Consider the following 22,761-nt stretch of genomic DNA (forward strand, 5'->3'; position numbering starts at 1 on the left):
TGTCGTGCTAAAATTTTAAATACCTTCGATTGAGCGTAGATTAATATTTACATAAAAATCTGCGCGCTATTCGCATTCGCAATGCGATTAAATCTAAGATTTAAATCGGCTTTAATTTCATTGCATTTCGAACAATACGCGAGCGGCGTAAAAACTAATTTTCGCATTAACAAAATAAATTAGATTCTTTGTGGCAGCCGTTACCGAATGTGCGAGCATTTATTAAATTAATTATTGCGTGCGCTATGCGCGTGATACCATTTCACGCCGAATTATCAGTCGCCGCGGCGCCGGCGCGGAAAATTGCTTCATATTATGCAACATAATAAAACGGCGGCGCAGAACCGAAACAACGGTAACACGACGGCTGGAATGTGCTTGCGCGTTGATGGTGTGGGCAGTCTGTTCATATTACACTACAGATCCGCGAGTGCGCGACGTTTAATTGCGCGCATCGTGCGTTTAGTAACTGACAAGTACGATTTGCCGACTCGGCGAGCACAAAACAAAGCTTTCAATGTGTGTGCACTTCATAAAACACTGCATAAATTAGCAACCATTTAAAAAAAAACACTCATTTTCTATTTTCGACTTTCATCCGCGAGCAAACATGTAATTTATCGCATGATTGATGCGATAATTATTATCACACACTCGAGATTCGGAATGTTTAATAATATTCCGGAATATGAAGCCGAAAAACACATTAATTACGGTCCGTTATTTTGATTTATAATCGTGGTTTGTTTCTGATCGGTGTTGAACTTTATGAAATCGTAAAATTAAAAAAAATGGAATTAAATCGAAATTAATGGGTTACTCGCTTATCGGGCATTCAATTTTTCAGTAAAATTTGTTTTTTTTAATGATTTTTCCTGTGTCTTTCCCTGATTAATACATGAGTGTGTCCAGCATGCGGTTCGTTGGTTCCTGTCGATTCACTCGAAAGCTATGACACGCCGTCCGATGGGCGGCGATATCAGCGTGTTTGCGTGCGCGCACCACTTTAAGACTCATCACGCCCGACGTGCCTCGACAATACTTTGTCCGGCATGCCAGCGAATGATATACACGGCTTCGAAAGTCCTCGGATGTTCGGCTGCCGGCAGGGGCGCTTGTCGTGTTCGTACAATCAACTTACATAACGAACTGTCCCGCTACGAGAGACGCTCGTTCGGGCAATGATAAACGAAAAGGCAACAGCGACAAGCCATGCGGAAACGATGGAATCTTAGAATCTCAAAATTCAAATCATTCTAATATTGTATTACATGTTTGGTTTAAAGCTTACAAATTTTTTCTCGTTTTCCAGTAAATTTTCAATAAAAATTTCTGCTATCATAATGCGTGCGCAATTCGTGCGGGTCGTCGACGCGAAGGGCATAAATATCGTCGCACACGGTAAGTGGTAGAGGCCGGTGAGTTGCGACCCAGATTGGTAGATTACATATTTGAATACAATTACAAGCGCGTCCTCGTTGTCGTCTTGGGGCCGGCGTGCTCGTACATAAAATTAATTGCGCCCAAAGTACGCATTCACACGCGCGACAAGCGCCCGCGTTTGAATGGCGAATCGCGAGATGCGCATCGGGCGATAAGTTACATAAATCGAACACCTTGTTCGGACCTGATTCGACAATAAGTAAAATGCGTATTGGTGCATGTAAAAACATCAAATAAAAAAAACTCAAAAACAAAAAAAATTAAAAATTTTGTGCTGCGCGTTGTCATTTGATATATCTATTTGTTTGTGAAATATTTTGTACTCGTTTTGTTAGGAAGACCCATCAATGAGGCCGAAACGACATTCGAGTGTCACGCGAGACACGATGATATCGTATAAAATCTCGTCGGCGCACGGGGAGCTTTTAATCGCTCCGACTGCGGCTGCGGTTGTCGTCGCGCAGCTTTTTTGAACCGGGCATTCGTAATCCGGTTTTAGCACATCGATAATTCGTCTCTTCTGGTGAAAATTACCGACGCCTTATCATAGCAATTCAATTAAATTAGAAAAAATGTGAAACGCAAAGTTCAAGCACAGATATCATCGAAAATTAGTTGTTTTGTAGGCGTCGGAGGAATAATACACATAAATAGTTTATTATCGGGGCGAGGTGAATCCGTGTGTGAAATGGTACCATTTTAATGGCACCGTGTTGAACACATGTTCGTAACAAGACACCGGTTGGAATCTGCCGCGCCGTCATTCCACTTAACTTAGTGCCCGGCGCGCGTTTCGAGAATGCTAGACCAGAATGGCCGCCGTTCTCGCATCGCTTTGGCCCGGCGGTGTGTGCTACGCTATCGTCATCGCTGCGCGCTTCATTGCTTCATATACATACAGTGAATTCATTAAAAACCAGCGAAAACCACGAGCTGATCCAATCGGACTTTGGACAAAATACGAATAGTCACAAACAAAATTGTAGTGAAATAAAATTTCATTTTTAATTTTCAAATTTTTTTTTTAAATTTTTTATTTTACCGAACAAGCTTCTTCGTATTTGTAGACGAAAGTTGTTAATCATGTATAATGCGCATGTGCATGAGCAAACACATAAATCGTTGTAAATCAACACTGATATAACAAGGCGAAAAGGCGTAAAGTAAATATAGAAGACACCAAACCAAAGGCATCAATGTAAACAATACAGAAAGTGTTATTATGTTAATATAGCTCCGCCCCAAAATGGAAGGCGTGAGTGTAAACTACTGCGCATGCGCACACGACAATCGCGCGCGCATGTGATTAATGATGCGCCGATGTCGATACGTATACACACATTGCATAAATCGTAATAACGGAAATCGCCTGCCAGACCGCCGGCGCGCAAAACAAATAAAAAAGCGGCGCTCGTTTATCACGCGCGCTTCGTTAGTGGGTGAATCAAATCGAATGTCGGACAATACATTTATCGCAGCTGGTTTGTGCGGAGATGTGTAAAAATCGGCGCCGCGCATTGCGGTATTAATCTTCGTTATGATTTCCCTTGTTACACTTGAGATCAAGCAATGCATTGACTTCGGATACCGAACCAATACCTACCGCCTACTAACCATTTCTTTTATTTATCGCAGACGGTAGTGCAGCTATTCGCGGGTGTGGCTTGTCACTTCTTTAAATAAAACCATACAAACATTTTGAAATTTTCAGTTGTAATTTCAAGTAAAAAATCTGATAGAAATAAAAGTTGCACGGTGAGAATTCTCGGATGGAATCCAATTTCGCCAGTACCGTACGTCGAGGGCAGAGATAAACGACTCGAAATAGTCCGGATCCGCAAATCGGGAAAATAATCAATTTGGAATCCAATTAGACACTTGGTCTCGACTTGCGATACCGACTCTGACGGCGATTAGAATTCGCACGAATGCGCGCCAAGTTTTGATGGCGATATTAAAGCGGCGCAGCGGTAACTTCGTGCAGCCAGAGGCAAATTCGTTTAGTGGTTTTCGTCCTCTCGAAAGAAAACTAACTCGATAAGACTCTCGAAGCAGTTTAACTGTTTGACTTGAACGCAGAGCAAGAAAATATCTATTTGACTACGAACGAAGGGACTATCTATGCATGAATGTATACGTATGTACATAAGAGAATGAGTAGTGAAAGTACAGCTGCTGGACTCTTTTTGAAAGCCATTGAAACTCGAGAGGCGAGCGCTAAAATAAATTGAAGCAGCGCGTGTCGCCGACTGGAATGCACTCTACACACTACAGGACAAACAGTTTCGGCAAATTAGTTTTACGTATACAATGTGTTCAAAGTGCACATCTAGTAGATTAAGATTTAAAACACTATAAATTAAAAACATAAATATAACCGAATCAACATCGAAAAGCATCCAATTAGGCTGAAATTAAAAATTCCTTTTGCTGCTTTGCCTCGCGCATCCGTGTGGCAAATATTAAGCATAACGGTATACTTCGTTCGTCCCGGCGAAGACATCACCTCGAGTGGTTCTCGACTCTTCGTCGATGCACAATGCGTGTACGACACGCTCCTCATTTGCTTGCGCTGTCCGCTTCGGGAGGAAGGCGCGCATTAATTTGATTTATTTCAGCCGTTTAATAGTGTCGCGGCACGGCCAGCGGGCACTTTTGCAATTTTTCTGTCGGCGTTTTAAAATATCAAAAACTACGGAAGATATGCGCGTTTTTAGTTTGGGAAGCTCCGCCCACTACAACCCACACGCATGCGCAAAAAAATAATAATGCTCACGAATTATAACGGTTAGGTTAACATCTCGATAAAACCTAGGAAAATAATAAATCACGACCAATTAGACGAAAACAGATATTCATCAATATTCGTTTTCCACTGTGAGAATCCGAACGCTTCGGATGTTGAAATTGAGTCAATAATAATCTAAAAGCTCGATGATGAATTAATGTCAGAGAACGCGTCGCAGCATCACTTAATTGATAACAAGCGCACTAATGTGCCATCGTGGCCTGCATGCAGATAAACTCCAGCACGACCGTGGAAATATTTAGCATTGATATCAGCCACCACGATACGTTTTAAAATTCTCGCTTTATTTTAATAATTGTAGTGCAGCTAGTTAAAATTATTTTCAAATTACATACGGGCACTAATAAATTATGTATCTCTCTGTGTTTTTTGTGTGCACAAAGTGTTTGCATTACATTTCGAAACGTTAATTATAAAATCGTAAAATCAACCCGGCGTACGATTTTCTTTTGCGTGCCTCTGCATTTACCTTCACCGACGAGATAATTAATATAACGCTCAAGCGCATGCACAAATGACGTTTGTTGATTTATTCTAAGAATAGAACTTAGCATTTAATTAATTGCATCCGAAGATGAAATTTAATGTGTTTATGGCTTTGTTTTTCGACCGGATGTCTCTCGAGAGAGTTTATTAATTATTTGCACAACTTAGTTGTTGGTGAATTTGAAATGTGATTCGAAAATTATTGATCGTGCTGTTGGCGCAATCGCAATATCGATCTTCAAACCGAAGCGTTTTAATACCGAGTCAGTAATATATTTATTCTATATTTAAGATTAATAATTCCAGATAATGGTATGAATAAATTGCTTCCATTGCTGCAATTAAGTCAGGAAAAAATTGCAGATATTTTACAAGAATGTTGTGCAAACAAACGAGAAAGATATTTAAATGATATTTCCGTTCGAATAAAGTTTCCAGCATACAGGATGATTGAGATATTCAATAAAACGTTAATTTTTGCTCCGCCCACCGTGGCTACTGCGCATGCGCAAGTAAAAACCATGTAGTTTTTACGCGTTTGGTTTTTCACTGTTCGGGCCAAGTCCGACAAATGAATTGATGACGCGGCGAATTGTTGTCGTTTGCATTTGGCGGAGCACCTGCCAGGGGGGCAGCTGCAATTGTGTGCTTTGTTCTCCGAGTTCGCTCCGGACAGCAGCTGCATCGTTCCTGCAGCGTTGGCAGGAATGTCCCCAGGATCTGCATTTGCTTGATTTGTGGGATTCATTCGCTCTTGAGCTCTTGTGGAAGTAACACGGAAATAAACGGTTAAAATCAGCAAGAGTTTTCTCATCCACCACATCACTGTAATTTCTTAGAGCGCGATGTTAGACCGGCTAAACTCAGTCAGAGTTGCTTGAGCATCGCAAGCAAAAATCGGGCAACCGTCTTCAGAACCAGGAAGACAAGCTACGCAGGTTTCGCCCCAACATTCACTTTAATCAATCGTACTCTCACTTCAATGCAAATGCACGACACATATATAATAGAAGCAGGAGCGCCCGATGCGCGTGTATTTATTAGATTGCTCGCTCGAATGGCGCACGGAATATTTATTGGGATTTAATTGGATTAAATCAACTTTACGATTGTATCGCGTTTAATGATCGAAGAAGTGCGTATCCGAGTTTATCTCATTGCATTTATCATTTGCTTCCAACTCACTTGCAGCATCTCGCTGCCATTAATCGAGGAGCGCGTCGCGTCGTGCCGAACACGAACAGGAAATGTGATTATTTTGCATAATTCAGTTTTCGTTGGTTGCGAGATGGACGTGGAATGTTCAATTCGTTCATTGCGCTCATTAAGTGTGTGTTACATAAAATAAAATCGAGAATTGTGAGGATTATCGGCATGGAAACGACATTCAAATTATTGTGAACATCGTTTATCATAATCCGCTAAGTGTCACGATGGTCCAGCTTCCTCATTGAGATGGGAGTTGTAACAAGACGTGAGGAATTGAAGAATTTATACTTGTAATCCTTTGCAATTGGTTTTAATAAGAACAAAATACAAATAAATCTATAAAATTGGACAGTGTCGCCATCTTACGATGAATTAATTAAATTCATAAATGTTTACAATTTCTGTTCAAATTTATGTTTCACGATCGAATTATAATTGCACGCATGCGAATAAATTATATTCGACATTGCGTCCCGCCAGGGATGCCACAAATCCTTGATAATCGCGATAATACTTCATGTGCCTTTTTTATATAACTCTCGAGCGGATACAGTTAATTAGTCGCGTTTGATGAATTGATCGCTACCGTTTTCCACCAAGAAAAATGAGCAACATGTTAAAATATGCAACATTTCTCGGGCGAATCGTGAGAAAAACTACAAAACTCGCTTGAAGCAACTTGCGCAATCGTAAAACCGGCGAAACTAGCGCCATGAGAGTGATAAATTGGACACATTAATAACACTAATTAATGAGAATCGGCTTGTGATAACCAAGTTAGATATCAGCGCCGCTTTTGTTTGTCATTATTCTATATACTGGTCTTACAACTCATTGCTAAAGCAAAACAGCACGTTTTGAGCTTTAATCTGCGTTTTAACGCGTAAAACAGCATAAAAACCACGAAATTTTTATTATTCGTTTTTTATTAATATTGCGTCTATTTGAACGATTTCAACGATCTAAAATGCTTGAAAATGCTTATTTTAGCAAAACAGCACGTTTTGAGCTTTAATCTGCGTTTTAACGCGTAAACAGCATAAAAACGACGAATTTTTTTTATTATTCGTTTTTATTAATATTGCTTCTATTTGAACGATTTCAACGATCTAAAATGCTTGCAAATGCTTATTTTAGCAAAACAGCACGTTTTGAGCTTTAATCTGCGTTTTAACGCGTAAAACAGCATAAAACGACGAAATTTTATTATTCGTTTTTATTAATATTGCGTCTATTTGAACGATTTCAACGATCTAAAATGCTTGAAAATGCTTATTTTAGCAAAACAGCACGTTTTGAGCTTTATTCTGCGTTTTAACGCGTAAAACAGCATAAAAACGACGAAATTTTATTATTCGTTTTTATTTTTATTGCGTCTATTTGAACGATTTCAACGATCTAAAATGCTTGAAAATGCTTATTTTAGCAAAACAGCACGTTTTGAGCTTTAATCTGCGTTTTAACGCGTAAAACAGCATAAAACGACGAATTTTTATTAATTCGTTTTTATTAATATTGCTTCTATTTGAACGATTTCAACGATCTAAAATGCTTGAAAATGCTTATTTTACCAAAACAGCACGTTTTGAGCTTTAATCTGCGTTTTAACGCGTAAAACAGCATAAAACGACGAAATTTTTATTATTCGTTTTTTATTAATATTGCGTCTATTTGAACGATTTCAACGATCTAAAATGCTTGAAAATGCTTATTTTAGCAAAACAGCTCGTTTTGAGCTTTAATCTGCGTTTTAACGCGTAAAACAGCATAAAAACGACGAATTTTTTTATTATTCGTTTTTTATTAATATTGCTTCTATTTGAACGATTTCAACGATCTAAAATGCTTGAAAATGCTTATTTTAGCAAAACAGCACGTTTTGAGCTTTAATCTGCGTTTTAACGCGTAAAACAGCATAAAAACGACGAATTTTTTATTATTCGTTTTTTATTAATTTTGCTTCTATTTGAACGATTTCAACGATCTAAAATGCTTGAAAATGCTTATTTTAGCAAAACAGCACGTTTTGAAGCAATACGTAACCGGAACGAAGTGCCACTGAGTTACGTATTGCTCTCCATTTGCACGGCCGGCAGATAATAAATCAAATCTCAGTCATTAAGTGCGCGCCCCAGCCGCCACAAGAAGTTTAATAGCAATGGCAATTGGAAAATTTAAAACGCGACGCGAATTTTAATGCACATACACACATATATATACACAAAGAGGTGATATTTGTCCAAGTGCACTGCATGAGCGCGTACGTCTCTTCTACGTCTACGTCGGGCCGTCGGCGCGTTCCCATATTCTCGCCTTCATGTTTATTTATTCGCCCCGTCTGGCGATTGTTACGAGCTCGCGCATTTTTGCATGCGCGCGCAAATAAATCTCGTTTCGCGCACTTCAATAAACATAAATCATAACGACGATTACGGGCTACGGCCAATTCGATGGCGCACGTTTTCCAATCGCGTATGGAAGGCAGGGTAGAGTCAAAGTTAATTTCCATACGCTGCCGTACAGAGGTAAAATGTAATTGAGTTCATTAACAACCCCAGCAAATTCTAATGGTTCTTGTGTAGTGTGCCGCAGCGCAGCGATCATCGAATAAGCGTCAATTAGGGTTTTTGTGGTAATTAGGAGAGATTATTGTTTCTTGCGTGTGTGGTGGCTTTGAAGTGACTTGGCTCAGTAATTTATGATTTGTGTTTTATTGGAAATGTTATAATTACTCTGAGAATGTCAAAAATTTAAGTCGGTACATTATGTTTACAAATTGTGAATCGATTTGATGTTATAATGAAAATAAAGCGTTGAATGAATAAAAATATGAATAAAAAGATGGTTGTGTCTAGATTCTAGATGAATCATGAAATTTATTATTACGTTAGCGACGATGAACGCGGCGACAAGAATTGAATCGCGGTACGCTAGACGTGGTGCACGTTTTGTTTGCCGATAAATCTGTTTATAGCGATAATAAAATTTATTATTACGATCATATAGTCCAACGTCGGATTATATTTGCAAGGTGTGCATGTTTTTTCCGACGTTGAAGTTGAAACAATTAAAACAAGGAGACTGATAAGTTAATATATGTAAAAACAATGGGATAAACTTGTATGACTTAAGTTAGGTGGTCATATTGACTTACTATTACTTACTATTTTCAGTTTTTGATTAAAACTTTAATTTATATTGTGTAGCGGTTGAAAAAATCACGTTCTGCAGCAATTGTTTATGAATTAGTGCCAGTTTATTGCGTCTTGAACTATTAAGTACTTGTGTTAGTTGTTATCATAAGAACAGCCGTATGCGCCGAGGCTATGCGGTGTAATTAAATCTGTTTTGTGGGGGCGTTCGCTTTTCACAAACGCCGCCACTTGCTAAACCCTAAAGTTTCGGTCATTGGATATAGACAACACGCGATTTTTCACTCGCATGAATTCATCTGAATATAACTTAAGTTTCTTATTATTTGCTCCACTTCAGCAGTACAGTCTAGTATAAAATATAAATCTATATATATATATATATATATATATATATATATATATAAATGAATTGCTGTTCGTTAGTCTCGCTAAAACTCGAGAATGGCTGAACGGATTTATCTTATCTTGGTCTTGAATTATTCGTGGAGGTCCAGGGAAGGTTTAAAAGGTGAGAAAAATTCGAATAATTGCCGGGAAAATCCTCAAAACAGCTCTTTTTATAGAATAAAATTTGACATTGAGATTCAATCATAGTTATAGTTAAATAGTTGAATTCGAGATGGCGCGCTGAAGTGCATTATTGACAAAACTTTATATGCATAATTTCTTTAAATTAAAATTGCTAATCTTATTGATAGAATTGACTCTTACTACGAGTATGTCTAGAACAAGCGAGTAAAAACGAATTACATTTTTATTAAACACTGTCGGAACGAAGTCGCGGGCAACAGCTAGTTTTAAATATTTTTCAACACTACGCCCAGAAAATTGTAATCACCAATTATTTAAAGCTGATTACCAGAGTTTCATCGTCTCGCGAGTGCAGGAAGCAAACAAAAATAAATTTACAACTTTAATAGCCTCAAAATTTAAAGAAAAAAACATTCTTTTTATTCTCGACTTCCTAAATTCTTACTTCAACTTAAGTAACTACATATAAAAGAGTTGAGTTGGACACTGTTACAACTAGAAAAATTCACATCGTTTCAAAAGTTTTAATGCACGTAATTAAATTATAACCATTATGCATGGGCGGATTGCGGGATAATTATAAGTCATAAAATCTGTGGATTAGACTCACCACTTAATGCACTTATCACTGATTATTACACGTCGTGAAAAATATTTCTCCCGTTGTTTAAAAATTAACATGTTCCAAGCAAGAATTCCAAAGCTTCCGACTCTCAGAAACACGAAATTTCGGTGTTTTTACGCAGAACTCGTAAAAATTAAAACTCACAAATAAAAAAGTGGTAACCCTGTAACCACATTGTCACGTCATACTCTCCGAGTAATAGAATTTAATATCGCATGTTTTATTAATATTTTTAGTATGAGTCCAAGACGGAATTATGCGTTTTTTACACAATTCACTCACAAGAGTCACACGTGTCGAGATGTTACAGTCAAACGTTTTCGATTTTACGAGCGCGTTGCACCTCGTAAAAAGATAAATCGCGAAACCGGAAACGTTTTGAAAGTCAACGTCGACTTAAGTCAACGTCGTGCGCACGACGCACGGCGGGGGTTTTTGTTGTGCGTTCTGGTGAAGTTCATGGCGACGCAAAATTCCGCAATGCAGTGTGATGAGCATCAGCATTTTCGTTATTAACAATTTAACAATTACCACACGACAACAATGCGTGCATGCATCGTTTCTTGCTTTGCACACCTTTGTTACACAACGGCATTGTGTTTAATTAATTTCGACTAAACAGGATTTTAAATCACAAAGTGTGTAGTAACAGTTATGTTATTAGATGCCCACCATTTGCGGATTTCTTGTATAGCGGTAATTGAATTAAACAAGGATTATTAACAATATCAACGCGAGGGACGCAAACATTTCTTATGAAAATTAATAATTCGTTTATGGACTTGCAGTTCCATCTAGCGGTAGAAAAAATAATCATTCTTTCCTAACAATAATCAATTTGCGCATGACATGCTTCGCGATACAATCAATCTAAATTAGCATCATTTGTCCAAATCCTTTCAGGGTCGCCGTATCAATATCCATGTGTCCCTTACACAAATCGACGGGGTTCTCTTGTACGTGCCTGCGTCCGTTTGACGACCCGCGCACTGCCCGTGAAACAAAAGGATCGCTTGTCGAGGTTAAGCGTTTCCCAACGGTACGCGGTACACATGCACGCATTCAAAAGATTATAAATACATATAGAAAAGATCGACGATTCGACGATCGGCTGATAAGAGATGACACGCGATGAACAAAACGAAATGCCACGTCGTCGTCGTCGTCGGACGAGCGCTCGAAACGTTTTGTTCTTATCGCCCAGCACGATGGTGGATACAAAATGAAAACTTTTAACGAGTCATTACAATTATTGCTTTAAATTGCGATTGGTCGCCATCACGATGTTACGGTATTGTATCATTGTACGCGGAGGTATGAATATCGAATACCTAACCTACAAACGTCATATGTCATGTTACTTTTTGTGTTCTTAAGCCATGTTACTTAACTTACACAACAAGAGAAAACCGCCTTAAACATGACCAGATTATTCATTTTATCAGAAACTAGCTGTTGCCCGCGACTTCGTTCCGGCAGTGTTTAATAAAAATGTAATTCGTTTTTACTCTCTTGTTCTAGACATACTCGTAGCAAGAGTCAATTCTATCAATAAGATTATCAATTTTAATTTAAAGAAATTAATTATATAAAGTTTTGTCAATAATGCACTCCAGCGCGCCATCTCGAATTCAACTATTTAACTATAACTATGATTGAATCTCAATGTCAAATTTTATTCTATAGAAAAGAGCTGTTTTGAGGATTTTCCCGGCAATTATTCGAATTTTTCTCACCTTTTAAACCTTCCCTAGACCTCCACGAATAATTCAAGACCAAGATAAGATAAATCCGTTCAGCCGTTCTCGAGTTTTAGCGAGACTAACGAACAGCAATTCATTTTTATATATATATAGATTAAAAAAAATTTAAAAATCAAAATTTTGTGTTGTTGGGTTCGTCGCTTCCCGGTCATTGATGTCTCTGATAGTTTTAAATATTGTATTGTCTTAGAAATGTGTTTGGAATTTATCAATGCAAGAAACGCCAAGAAGGAATAACTCATTACTTGGCCGCTCTGTGAAATTCCACGCCGGCTAGTTATTCAGCTATGCGGCGCGAAAGATGCCACAACAAAAAGTTTTATTTCGAAAATTATAAATTCTCTGCCGGCTGGCGAAAAATCATTTACCCATTGTTGAAATCTCCGCCGGATTATTAACGTCAAATCGCGTAATAAAAAGTGAGGCGGCTCGCGGCGGCCGGTAGTGCGGTCATTATAACGTTACCGGCCAACAATAGCGCGCGCGACGGTTCGTTCCGGCCGAATTATGGATTATTCATAAAATAATAAACATCGCCGACACACACGAGCGCGCGCGTCGACCGAAATTGCAGCAATTTTCACATTAGGCGTGACGTCACGGGGGGAGCGGGCGCAATTCATTTATTATCGAAACGTCAACTGCGGAATGCCCGCGTACATCTCATCTTCGAGGCCTACGAAATGATTTGCTTCACTCTGCTGTGCTGTGTGTGTGTTTTTTTTTTATCTATTTATCTTATTGTTGTTGTTATCTTGTTTTTTATTTTAATTTCGGTGTCTTTGAGCTACGCTCCGATGTTTTTTTAACAGCGTGTTCTATCATTACCGATTACTATCGCATTTGTTAGCGGTTATTACCGAATTTTTAAAATTCGTTTCATGAAATCATTTTTGAAATAAAATTATCTATGAACTTTTTCGGAATTTAAAAATAGTTAATCTGTGATTTTTATTGAGAAAAATTAACATACGGTTCAAGTTCAAGTTGGAAATTGGTGGAACGAGCAAATGCGCTAATGATAAGTGTACAATTACAATGCGGAATGCGAGCGCGGACCGGGAGGGAGTGTGCGACCGGGGGCAGTGTTGCGTTCCGCGCGCGCAGATCAACCTACACACCGCCGCAATATTTCCTCAAGTCGCGCTGGGGACGGAATAAAAGTAGCGCGCGTGTGGAAGAAGGTACGAGTACGGCGAATGCGATTCACGTTGTCCGGGCACCGAATGCGATTTGATTTTATCTCGCGCGCTATCTATCTTTTATAAGCACATATTATAAACGTACCGTGGATGCGGTAATTACTCTAACGCGGCCCTGCGGCTCTCCCGGTCCGTGCGGATGGACGGGCGGACAAATAGGACGCGCCGATGAGGAATTTCCAAGCGCGACGCAGAGCGCCCGGCAGCGCGAAGGAGCCGCTCAATGGAAAAATCAAACCGGCAAAGAGAGATTTCATTACGTGCATCTTGTTCGCCGGATGAGAATAGAAATATCAGAACAGATGCAGTAAATGCAGAAATACAGAAAAAAAATAAATTAGAAAGCAGAATCCATATATATATATATATAAATGAATTGCTGTTCGTTAGTCTCGCTAAAACTCGAGAACGGCTGAACGGATTTATCTTAACTTGGTCTTGAATTATTCGTGGAGGTCTAGGGAAGGTTTAAAAGGTGATAAAAATTCGAATAATTGCCGGGAAAATCCTCAAAACAGCTCTTTTCTATAGAATAAAATTTGACATTGAGATTCAATCACAGTTATAGTTAAATAGTTGAATTCGAGATGGCGCGCTGAAGTGCATTATTGACAAAACTTTATATAATTAATTTCTTTAAATTAAAATTGCTAATTTTATTGATAGAATTGACTCTTACTACGAGTATGTCTGGAACAAGAGAGTAAAAACGAATTACATTTTTATTAAACACTGCCTGAACGAAGTCGCGGGCAACAGCTAGTAAGTCATAAAAGTTCATACGTAACTTAATATTTTATTTAACATCGAAATGTCAAACATATAGAAATTTTATACCAAAGACCAAACTAATATGAAGTAAACATTAATCAATGTCATGTAAATATTTCAAGAAAAATCTAAGAATCTTGTATTGTCTGTAATAGATTATTAATTGATTGTAGTGCATTAATTAATTAGAAATCAATCATAAGCACGTCTTCGACTCTTTGGAAGCAACTGTGTCAATGTGTCCGATTGTGTCGCGCGAGGACAACGATTTGAATACGATTTGCATCAACCAGGGAGCTTAATATGTTAATTTATGCCTTTTGATTCGATTGCCCGCGAGTGGGCGTCGCAAGGCATTTCAATTAACCTAAACGAATGCTTATTTGCAAATAAGGAGGCTAATTATTGATCGTTGATCATTAATAATTACAAGCTACAATTGACAAACATTATACAGAGTATATTTGGTTGCATAACTTCGCACATGCACAATTTGAATGATTTGAATTAAAAAAAAAAACAAGCAAATAAATTGTTCGCGAGCAGAAAGATGAAGGTTGAGGCAGTAACGAATAGGACATTAATAAATATCTACGGTGTATACAATGTTGCAGTCTGCAGTGAGTGGTGGTGGAGTCGTGGCCGCGTTCGTGGCGAAGGTAGTGAAAAGGTGTAATTAGTGCACGCGGAGGTTACGTGCGTCCCAGGCAAGGCACACGCTTCGGCCGGTGCCCCGCCAACCGGTAGCCGGATAGGTTGGCCACAAATTAGCTTATGAACGTAAACGTGATGCATCTGAAGTCACCCGGGACCCGGCGGAAGATGCGATTGAATTCAATTATTTCAACTTGCGCTAACCTTTTGTTGCAATCGGAAATAACTCAATTTATTACACGTAGAATATTTAACAACGGTGTGAACAATAGATTTGCGCATAATGCGCATTCGTAACATTTTGTTTTGACCCCAGATATAATAAAATTCAACGTTTAATCAAATTTGATCTCGGTGTGCAGCACATTGACATTTACGATGTTAATGGAATTTAATCGCATTTATATATTTAATACCCATTTTTACTGCATCGTTTAGCCGAAGCATTTACATATTTTCGTTGCTCCGGAACCGCGTTGAAAGTTAAAACCATAACATTTTGATGAAGGCAGGTATCTCTAGGCATTAGCAATAGATGCGATTCGATTTGAGTTGGCGACATTCGACGCTGGAGATGTTTATAGTTTTATGGCTAATTATTGACTCAAAAATCGCGGTTTATTGCTTCGATTTTGGTGCGGCGATTAATTTCGTATTCGGAGTTTGAATTTGAATATTATGTTGTAGTAGCGACGAATTAATTTATTGTTTAAATTTGCTGACAACCGAACGCTACATGTGTTTGCGTTGAATTGCGAGAATTTGTAATTAAATAATTAAATTTTTTTTTAAACTTCAACAAACGAGTTCTCAAAGTTCATTAACCAGGAATTAAATATCCAAAACATTGATTAAGGTATTTAGTACTTTAGTCACGGGTTTTAGTCACGGGGTGACTAAAAAGAACGCAAAAATTAAATAAAAACAAACAAATTATAGAAAACTAGCTTTAACCCTTGGCTTCGCTTGCGAATATCTAAAATAATGAAGTTGCTTCCATACGCGTCTGTAGTCACAGAAGAAGTAACAATGAAGTAGAATGGCGGGAAGTTTAAAATGGCTGAAAGTATAGTCTATGGAAGTATAGTGTACAGTCTCCATAGTGTAGTCAATTGGATTTGATGTTGACGTAGCTGTCGGTAATACAGTGTGATAATACAGTGATGGTACTATAGTACTTAGGGCTCTGAGCTCATTGCTGGAATGTTAGATGGCGTTAAAGTAGTCAAATAGCCAGATGCAGAGGTGTTATTATTGGCTAAACAATTTCTTTTATTTTATTTAAAAAAATAATTTTTATTAAATAAAAAGTGCAGCCTTATAAACCATTCGGGGACCAATTTCAAGAATATAAAAAATAAATTTTTATGATGATCGGTTAAATAGTTTTTATGTGAAAGTGTGTAACAAACATCAGACATTCGCATTTCTAATATTAGTAGGGATAATGTAAAAAATCATAAATTTCCAACCACACCATAAACCGCGCATATTTTCAGACATCTGGTGGATGCAAATAAAGAAATAAATAATACCCATATGTGTTTTATTCATTTAACGATTATATAGTGGTTTCGCTTGTAGCTGTTGCGGTCGGCCTTACAACTTCAGTTACATCACCTAATATAGGCGCCGGTCTGACACATTTTATACCACTAGGCACTCTCTGCACACGCCTGCTTTTCTATATTTCAGCTCAGTGTGAGTTTAGATTCGAATTAGAAAAGATCCCATGCGATGAGCGCCCACGCGTTCTTATTTCCAACATCGATATGCGGTTAACATTGAACGCGGCGCGCAACAAATATGCGTGCTTATTTATTCCTGCAATTATTTCAATATTAATACACGAGTGTTCCGTATGCTTCTGCATCGGTGTTTTAATTCGCAATGCGCGATTATATTACGTTGATAAAATAATAATTTACGTCGTGTTGTTGTTTTATTTTTCCTGATTTTCATATTTACATTTTGCGCCAGCGGTCGCTGCAATAATTATGTATAAATTATGCAAATCTAGGTCATTTATTGTGCGCTCTCACAATAGCCGCGCCTAGGCAGCGTCCACACTTTGTTCCCTGCGCGCCATCGTTATTTTATTTATAATGCATTGGAAAATTATGCGGCGAATTTCGCCCGGCGCTGTCCCACAGCATCGTAAATTGTCAATCACGCAAATATGACTTGTTGCTTGTTACTGCAAAGCGGATTAATTTAATTTATGTTTGCTTTTAATGTGGTAATATTCGCAATATTGTTAAAGGTTGGGTGAAAAAGATATAAATTGTAATTTGCAATAGAATGTACCATATTTACATTCTATGTGAAAATAAAAACAAAAAATAAAAAGTAAAAAAATTTGTTGGCTTGCTTTGTGATTTAAAACACTGGGGTTTTAATCGGTGCGTGCGGCGAGAATCGAGTCGATCGCAACTTGCCTAATTGTGAGCATCGTGCATTAACATGTAATTAATGATTCCATTAACTTATCTATTTGTGACAAGTGGCATGAGAGTGGTTTCGTTCGTGTACGGGTCCGTACAGGACCGTCTTTTACATACAGTATAAATTTTTTTCTTCTTGTGACCATCAATTATCATTTTTTAAATAAAACTAAGTAAACAAACAGAATAAAATAATGATGGACACACTGTATGACAAGATGTGATTTTAACTAATACTAATAGTAAATTTTTTGTTTTTTTTTCTTTCAACACAATAACCTAACGGGTAAGCATTTGAAATCGCGGATCAAACGAACGACCACCCAAAGCAGTGCACATCCTCGAAAGCATTTCTTAGATGGCATTAGTCAACTAGCCGGTTACGCGGTATTATTCATGATCAAAACTGAGAGTAGATAAGAAAGTGATACTGGAAAAGTATAAAAGCATTACATTTCGTATGGTAAAAAATTTTCTGCAATAATTGTTAATTTTTTATACTTGTAAAGAGTAAAACTAAGTTTTTGCACATAAAAATTTTATTTTATTAAAAATAATTTTTTTATGCTTTGGAAAATGTCATCTATATATATAAAAATGAATTGCTGTTTGTTGGTCTCGCTAAAACTCGAGAACGGCTGAACGGATTTATCTTATCTTGGTCTTGAATTATTCGTGGAGGTCTAGGAAGGTTTAAAAAGGTGTGAAAAAATTCGAATAATTGCCGGGAAAACTCAAAACAGCTCTTTCTATAGAATAAAATTGACATTGAGATTCAATCATAGTTATAGTTAAATAGTTGAATCTGAGATTATGCGCCTAAGTGCATTATTGACAAAACTTTATATAATTAATTTCTTTAAATTAAAATTGCTAATCTTATTGATAGAATTGACTCTTACTACGAGTATGTCTAGAACAAGAGAGTAAAAACAAATTACATTTTTATTAAACACTGCCGGAACGAAGTCGCGGGCAACAGCTAGTATGCTATAAAAAATAAAAAATATTTGTTACTAATGCAGAAAAATACAACTTATCGCTTTTTTAAATTATTTTTTGTTTTGCGTTTTCTAGTCTTTGAAAAGTTTCCTAGAAAGTTCCGTGTATTTGCGCACACGGCGTGCGTGCCTGATGTTAGACAATATAACATCGCACACCTAATCGTTTATGCAAAAACGTTTTCGCCAGACATCTCTCGCGGACCGGTCGTCCGCGCGCCTCACAAAAGGCGTCCCTCAAGGCCCTTCGCGGCGTTCGTCTGCGGGATTATTATTCTAACTGGAAGTACGCCGCACCACTCGAACGCTCGCGTGCGTTTGCATACATTACTACACACACGCGCGTGCAGGCAACAAAAATTCCCGACACAACAACATTGCAGGCGCAATTCTGCGCAAAAAATCTAGTTTGAAAATTCGAACATTGCTGAAATTAGCATGTTGATTTAAAACGCTTTAAACGGCGCTCAGAAATCGAATTTTCGAAAGTCATTATAAGCGCTTTCATGGCTTAATAGAGACTTAATATCATACCAGCCGACATGGCCGTCATGCCGCCATTGTCAATTGCTGGTTCGATTGTGCCGACAATCAGGTAGCGCGACACACAAAGTAAGTTCGCGAAATTAGTAATTTCTTGCAAATACGGAAATGCATGTACGAACACAGATCGCAATAAAATTAACGTGAGTAACGCTGGAGGAGCCGCCGGCAGCGCAAATTGGAATCGCATTTGTTTGTCAGCGCGCGGGACCGACGCGAAACAAAAGAATGCACGCGCGCGCTCTCCTCATGGGAAAGCGTTTTACGGCCGCACCGCGCCGGCCAAAAGCAATTTGATGCCTAATATTCCCAACATTTATTCATAGGCGACGCGCTAGAGGGTTGCGCGCGGACCGTGGCGAAATCCTTCGAAGGTAGAACGAAATATGAATAGCAACGATGCGGATTTTTTTCGACTTTACGGCTCGAAAATATAAATTAAAAAATAAACACCAAGTGTTGCCTTATACCACGAAGCGAGGCTTCATTTTATCACTGCAATTTATTGCTGTTGTTATGATTTCACAAATTAAGTCTTAATTCAGCGAGGCGAATCTCACACCTCGAATCTTCATCCTCAACGTCTCGACGAATTTAATTATTAACTTTTTAGCGAAGCGGAGAAAATTTTAATGAAAAATTCGCCGTGTCATATTAATTTTTAATTAGCTTTCACATTTACACATCCTCTAACACACTATATTCGAATCTAATTAGTTGGAGAAAATGTCAATTTTTGCATATACATATATTTTACCAGAGGAGAAAATAAAACTTAAAGAGTGAAGAACTCAAATTTAAAATCTATGGCTTTAAATATTGCGTGTCCGACGCTAATTCAGAAATGCCGCGTTGAAACGCATAAAACAAAACCAACTAGTTTTTATGCCCGATCAACATTTTATGATTTCTGTGGCTGCCGCGCGCTGAGAGTTTATTTTAAATAACTGGATGTTTCGTAGATTGTTTTGCAAGAAACCGCCGGCGCCAGCTTAGAAAAATATTCCGCAAACTAACAATTTATTCACAACCTTCCTTCTAGTTTTCCGGACCCGATTCGAAGGCAATCATAGCAAATTATGAAAATATTTTGCATAAATACCTCTTTTGGAACAAAGCCCCAAATCTCACATAAAATATACACGTAAACAGTTTTGATCTGTTGACTTGGACGTTAATTTTCTGTATAAATGCAAATCATTTACGTTTAATCATCGTAAAAATACGAATTCATATTCATGCTGTTTGATAGTTATGCATATTGAATGTAGGTAGGTATCGCAGTGAATTACGCGTGCGCGTGATAAATAATTTCTCCTCTTTAATTGCATCCTTTTCGTCCGGCTGTGTGGACGAATATTATAAACTAAAGATACATACGAGTTCGCCACCGAGGATGATGCACGCAATTAGAATTAATCTCCGCTCACCTGAAACAGAAAACAGAAAAATCGTGTGATGAGACACGCAGAACAAGTCGAAATAAAAAAAAAACATGGTTAATTTTCATTGCGTATACGCATGCATAAGGAACAAAATGTTTTTATATTGAATATTTGTCGGCCGCCCGAAGCGCTTCATATTTTCGGCGAGTTTTCTTCACAAACGTTTGGTGACCGCAAGCGTTGGACGAATCCCACGCGTGCACTAATTACGAATATGAATTTATGCTATGTGCTGAGCCACAGCACGTGATGTGATAACGCTAGAGAATTAATACAAGCAACAAGAGAAGAAAAAAACAGAATTAAAAGAGTTTTGCCTTCAGGAAATTATCTAACTATAAAACTTACATCTAACAACGATAATTTGTTTATATTTATTAAAATTTATGTTTAAATGCTTAAAAAAACATGTTTTTTTGAAAAAATTTTGCATTTGCTTTGTGAAATGTTTGGTTATGTTGTAAGTATTGAAATATTTTGACATTTGACAGCCAATTCAAGTGTATCCTTCCCACCGAACACGAAGAAAAACAAACAAAACCTTCGCAATGCCATTTGAATATTCAAATGAAGTGTAATAAATCGTTTCATAATTTGTAATCCTCTCGGGCGTGCCAAATCGGCCGAAATGCTCGCATTGCTCACGCACGAGCAGAAAAAATGAACTTCATTTATCTCCGATGCGCGTAAACGCAGCTCCACAGCGTCGTCCTCCACCTTCTTGAGCTGGTGGAACGCGCGCGCGTCTTGTTCTTGTTTCATTTCGCGTCGCATGCGCCGTGTTCCTGAAAACCGGTGAATCGCGGCGGGCATCCGCACGATTGATGATTAATTCTGTCGAATGTTGCGCACGTTGCGCATGTTTGTTTATATCAATCCATTTATATTTGCTCTTTGTTCGGCATGCGCGCGCAGCGTCCCGTCGGCTCGTTACTCGCGCTGGCAAGCTTTGTTTCATCTTTCATCTTGCGCACCATCATGATGATCGTCATGATCGAGCATCGGGATTCATTATCGATATCTTGCCCCGGAGCACGCTTTACTTCGTCTTCGGCGTCTCGGAGGGGCTTACGGAGTTGGATATTAAGGATTCATGTTGCATTGTTGCATCGATCACGCTCAAATGGTAAATTATGATTAACCTTTCCGTTTGTCATTGCGATGTATACTTATGTGCTGCGCGCACAACTAAACCTGAATTTTATTTCGTAACGCCGCAGCGTTCATTCGTTAAGATCGATAATTTCGATTCTAAATAGTTTAAATCTCGAAATATAAATTGTAATAATTATAAATTGATTTCGTCTACGGAAACTTGAATACTTGGGTTGTGGTAATAATGTTGTGCAACATTTTTAACTTATAAATTAATTTTCACTGAGAGCGTTTTTATCTATTTGCTCTGGATTAGATAAAAGTTACTTACACCAGCACGGTGGGTCATCCTAATGATGAATATGAAATCAACATGGCGGCGATACACTTGACGATCGAATATAATGCGAATTGGAAAGAAGATGTCCGGACAAACAATACGAGTCGCGTAAAATACGTATGGATCAACCAAAAACCGGCACAAAACTGGCTGCAAACTGTGCAAGCAACAACGCGACAGTTTATGATAAGAAAGCAATAGATGCGCAAAACCTGCGCAAAACCTGCTTCGATATCACGCAACCTTGAGCGCGAATCGCTTTGGTACGTTACCTGCGATCAAAACTAAACTAAGATGCACCAACATGCGGCGTGAGGGGATCTCATGCGTTGCATTCCACGCGGTGAATGTGATAAGAAAGTGTTAGTTGCGTTCAAAACAAACACAATTCTTATGTTGAATGCCCACGTTTGCTGATAAATATAGAAATAAACAATACAAATCCGTTTTAATATTTTTAGTTCATATTTGTGCCATCTATGAATGGTGCAGATAGTAATCCCGCAATTTAAATTATTAAAAATAATGCAATATTAAAATTCGATTTATCTATCTAATTCTAATTTGTTATTGCGAAAATTGAGGTAAGGTAGCGGTAGAAGTGACTCCCACTTCCATTCAGGGCACCGTACAAGGGTAGCGGTGCCTACCGCTCGTCCTGACTCGATTCAGGACACCGTACGAGGGTAGCGGTAGAAGTGACTCATGTTCAGGGCACCGTACAAGGGTAGCGGTACAAGTGACTCGTGTTCAGGGCACCGTACAAAAATTCATTTATAACTACGGAAACATCTTGGATTTAATTTTTAAAATTCAATTTTTGTTCAAATTATCTTTCAAAATTAAAAAAAAATCTAATAAGAAAGAAAATAGTCACAACGCTATTCTAATTATAACCAGACGGCTGAAAATAATCTGAAATGTAATTTATTAATCAAGATTTAAAAATTCGCATAAAACTCTCTCCTTTATATTTTGCGCCCGACGATGAAAAGATTCGAGATAAACTGGAAGCCGCAAACGTGACGTTAAAATTATAATTGTGTAATAATTTGAGAACACATCATTTGTCAATACTTCAATGCTCCGTTAAAAATTAATAAAGCTTTTTTAAGCAGATGGTGATGGATCGTCGCGCTGGCCGCATTAATCACGATGCACCACAGAGAAAAGCTCACAACGCGTATAATACTATTTTCCCCGTGCGCGCGTACTTCACAACGGTGAAAAGTTGACTTTTTACGC

General features: G+C 38.1%; 1 protein-coding gene across 1 annotated transcript in view; it reads right to left on the bottom strand.

The window, feature by feature from the left end:
- The window catches only part of LOC135792189 (cadherin-related tumor suppressor-like), a 52,438-nt gene that overhangs the window by 19,524 nt on the left and 10,153 nt on the right, over window positions 1–22,761 (bottom strand). The window contains 1 exon segment of the mRNA XM_065302801.1: window positions 20,017–20,066. Coding sequence (XP_065158873.1) covers window positions 20,017–20,066 — 50 coding nt within the window.

The sequence above is a fragment of the Atheta coriaria genome, unplaced genomic scaffold (assembly GCF_025399875.1).
Source record: "Atheta coriaria isolate IRGN ID8LTWV9N9 unplaced genomic scaffold, Caltech_Dcor_3.1 hic_scaffold_5_pilon, whole genome shotgun sequence".
NCBI lineage: Eukaryota > Metazoa > Arthropoda > Insecta > Coleoptera > Staphylinidae > Dalotia > Dalotia coriaria.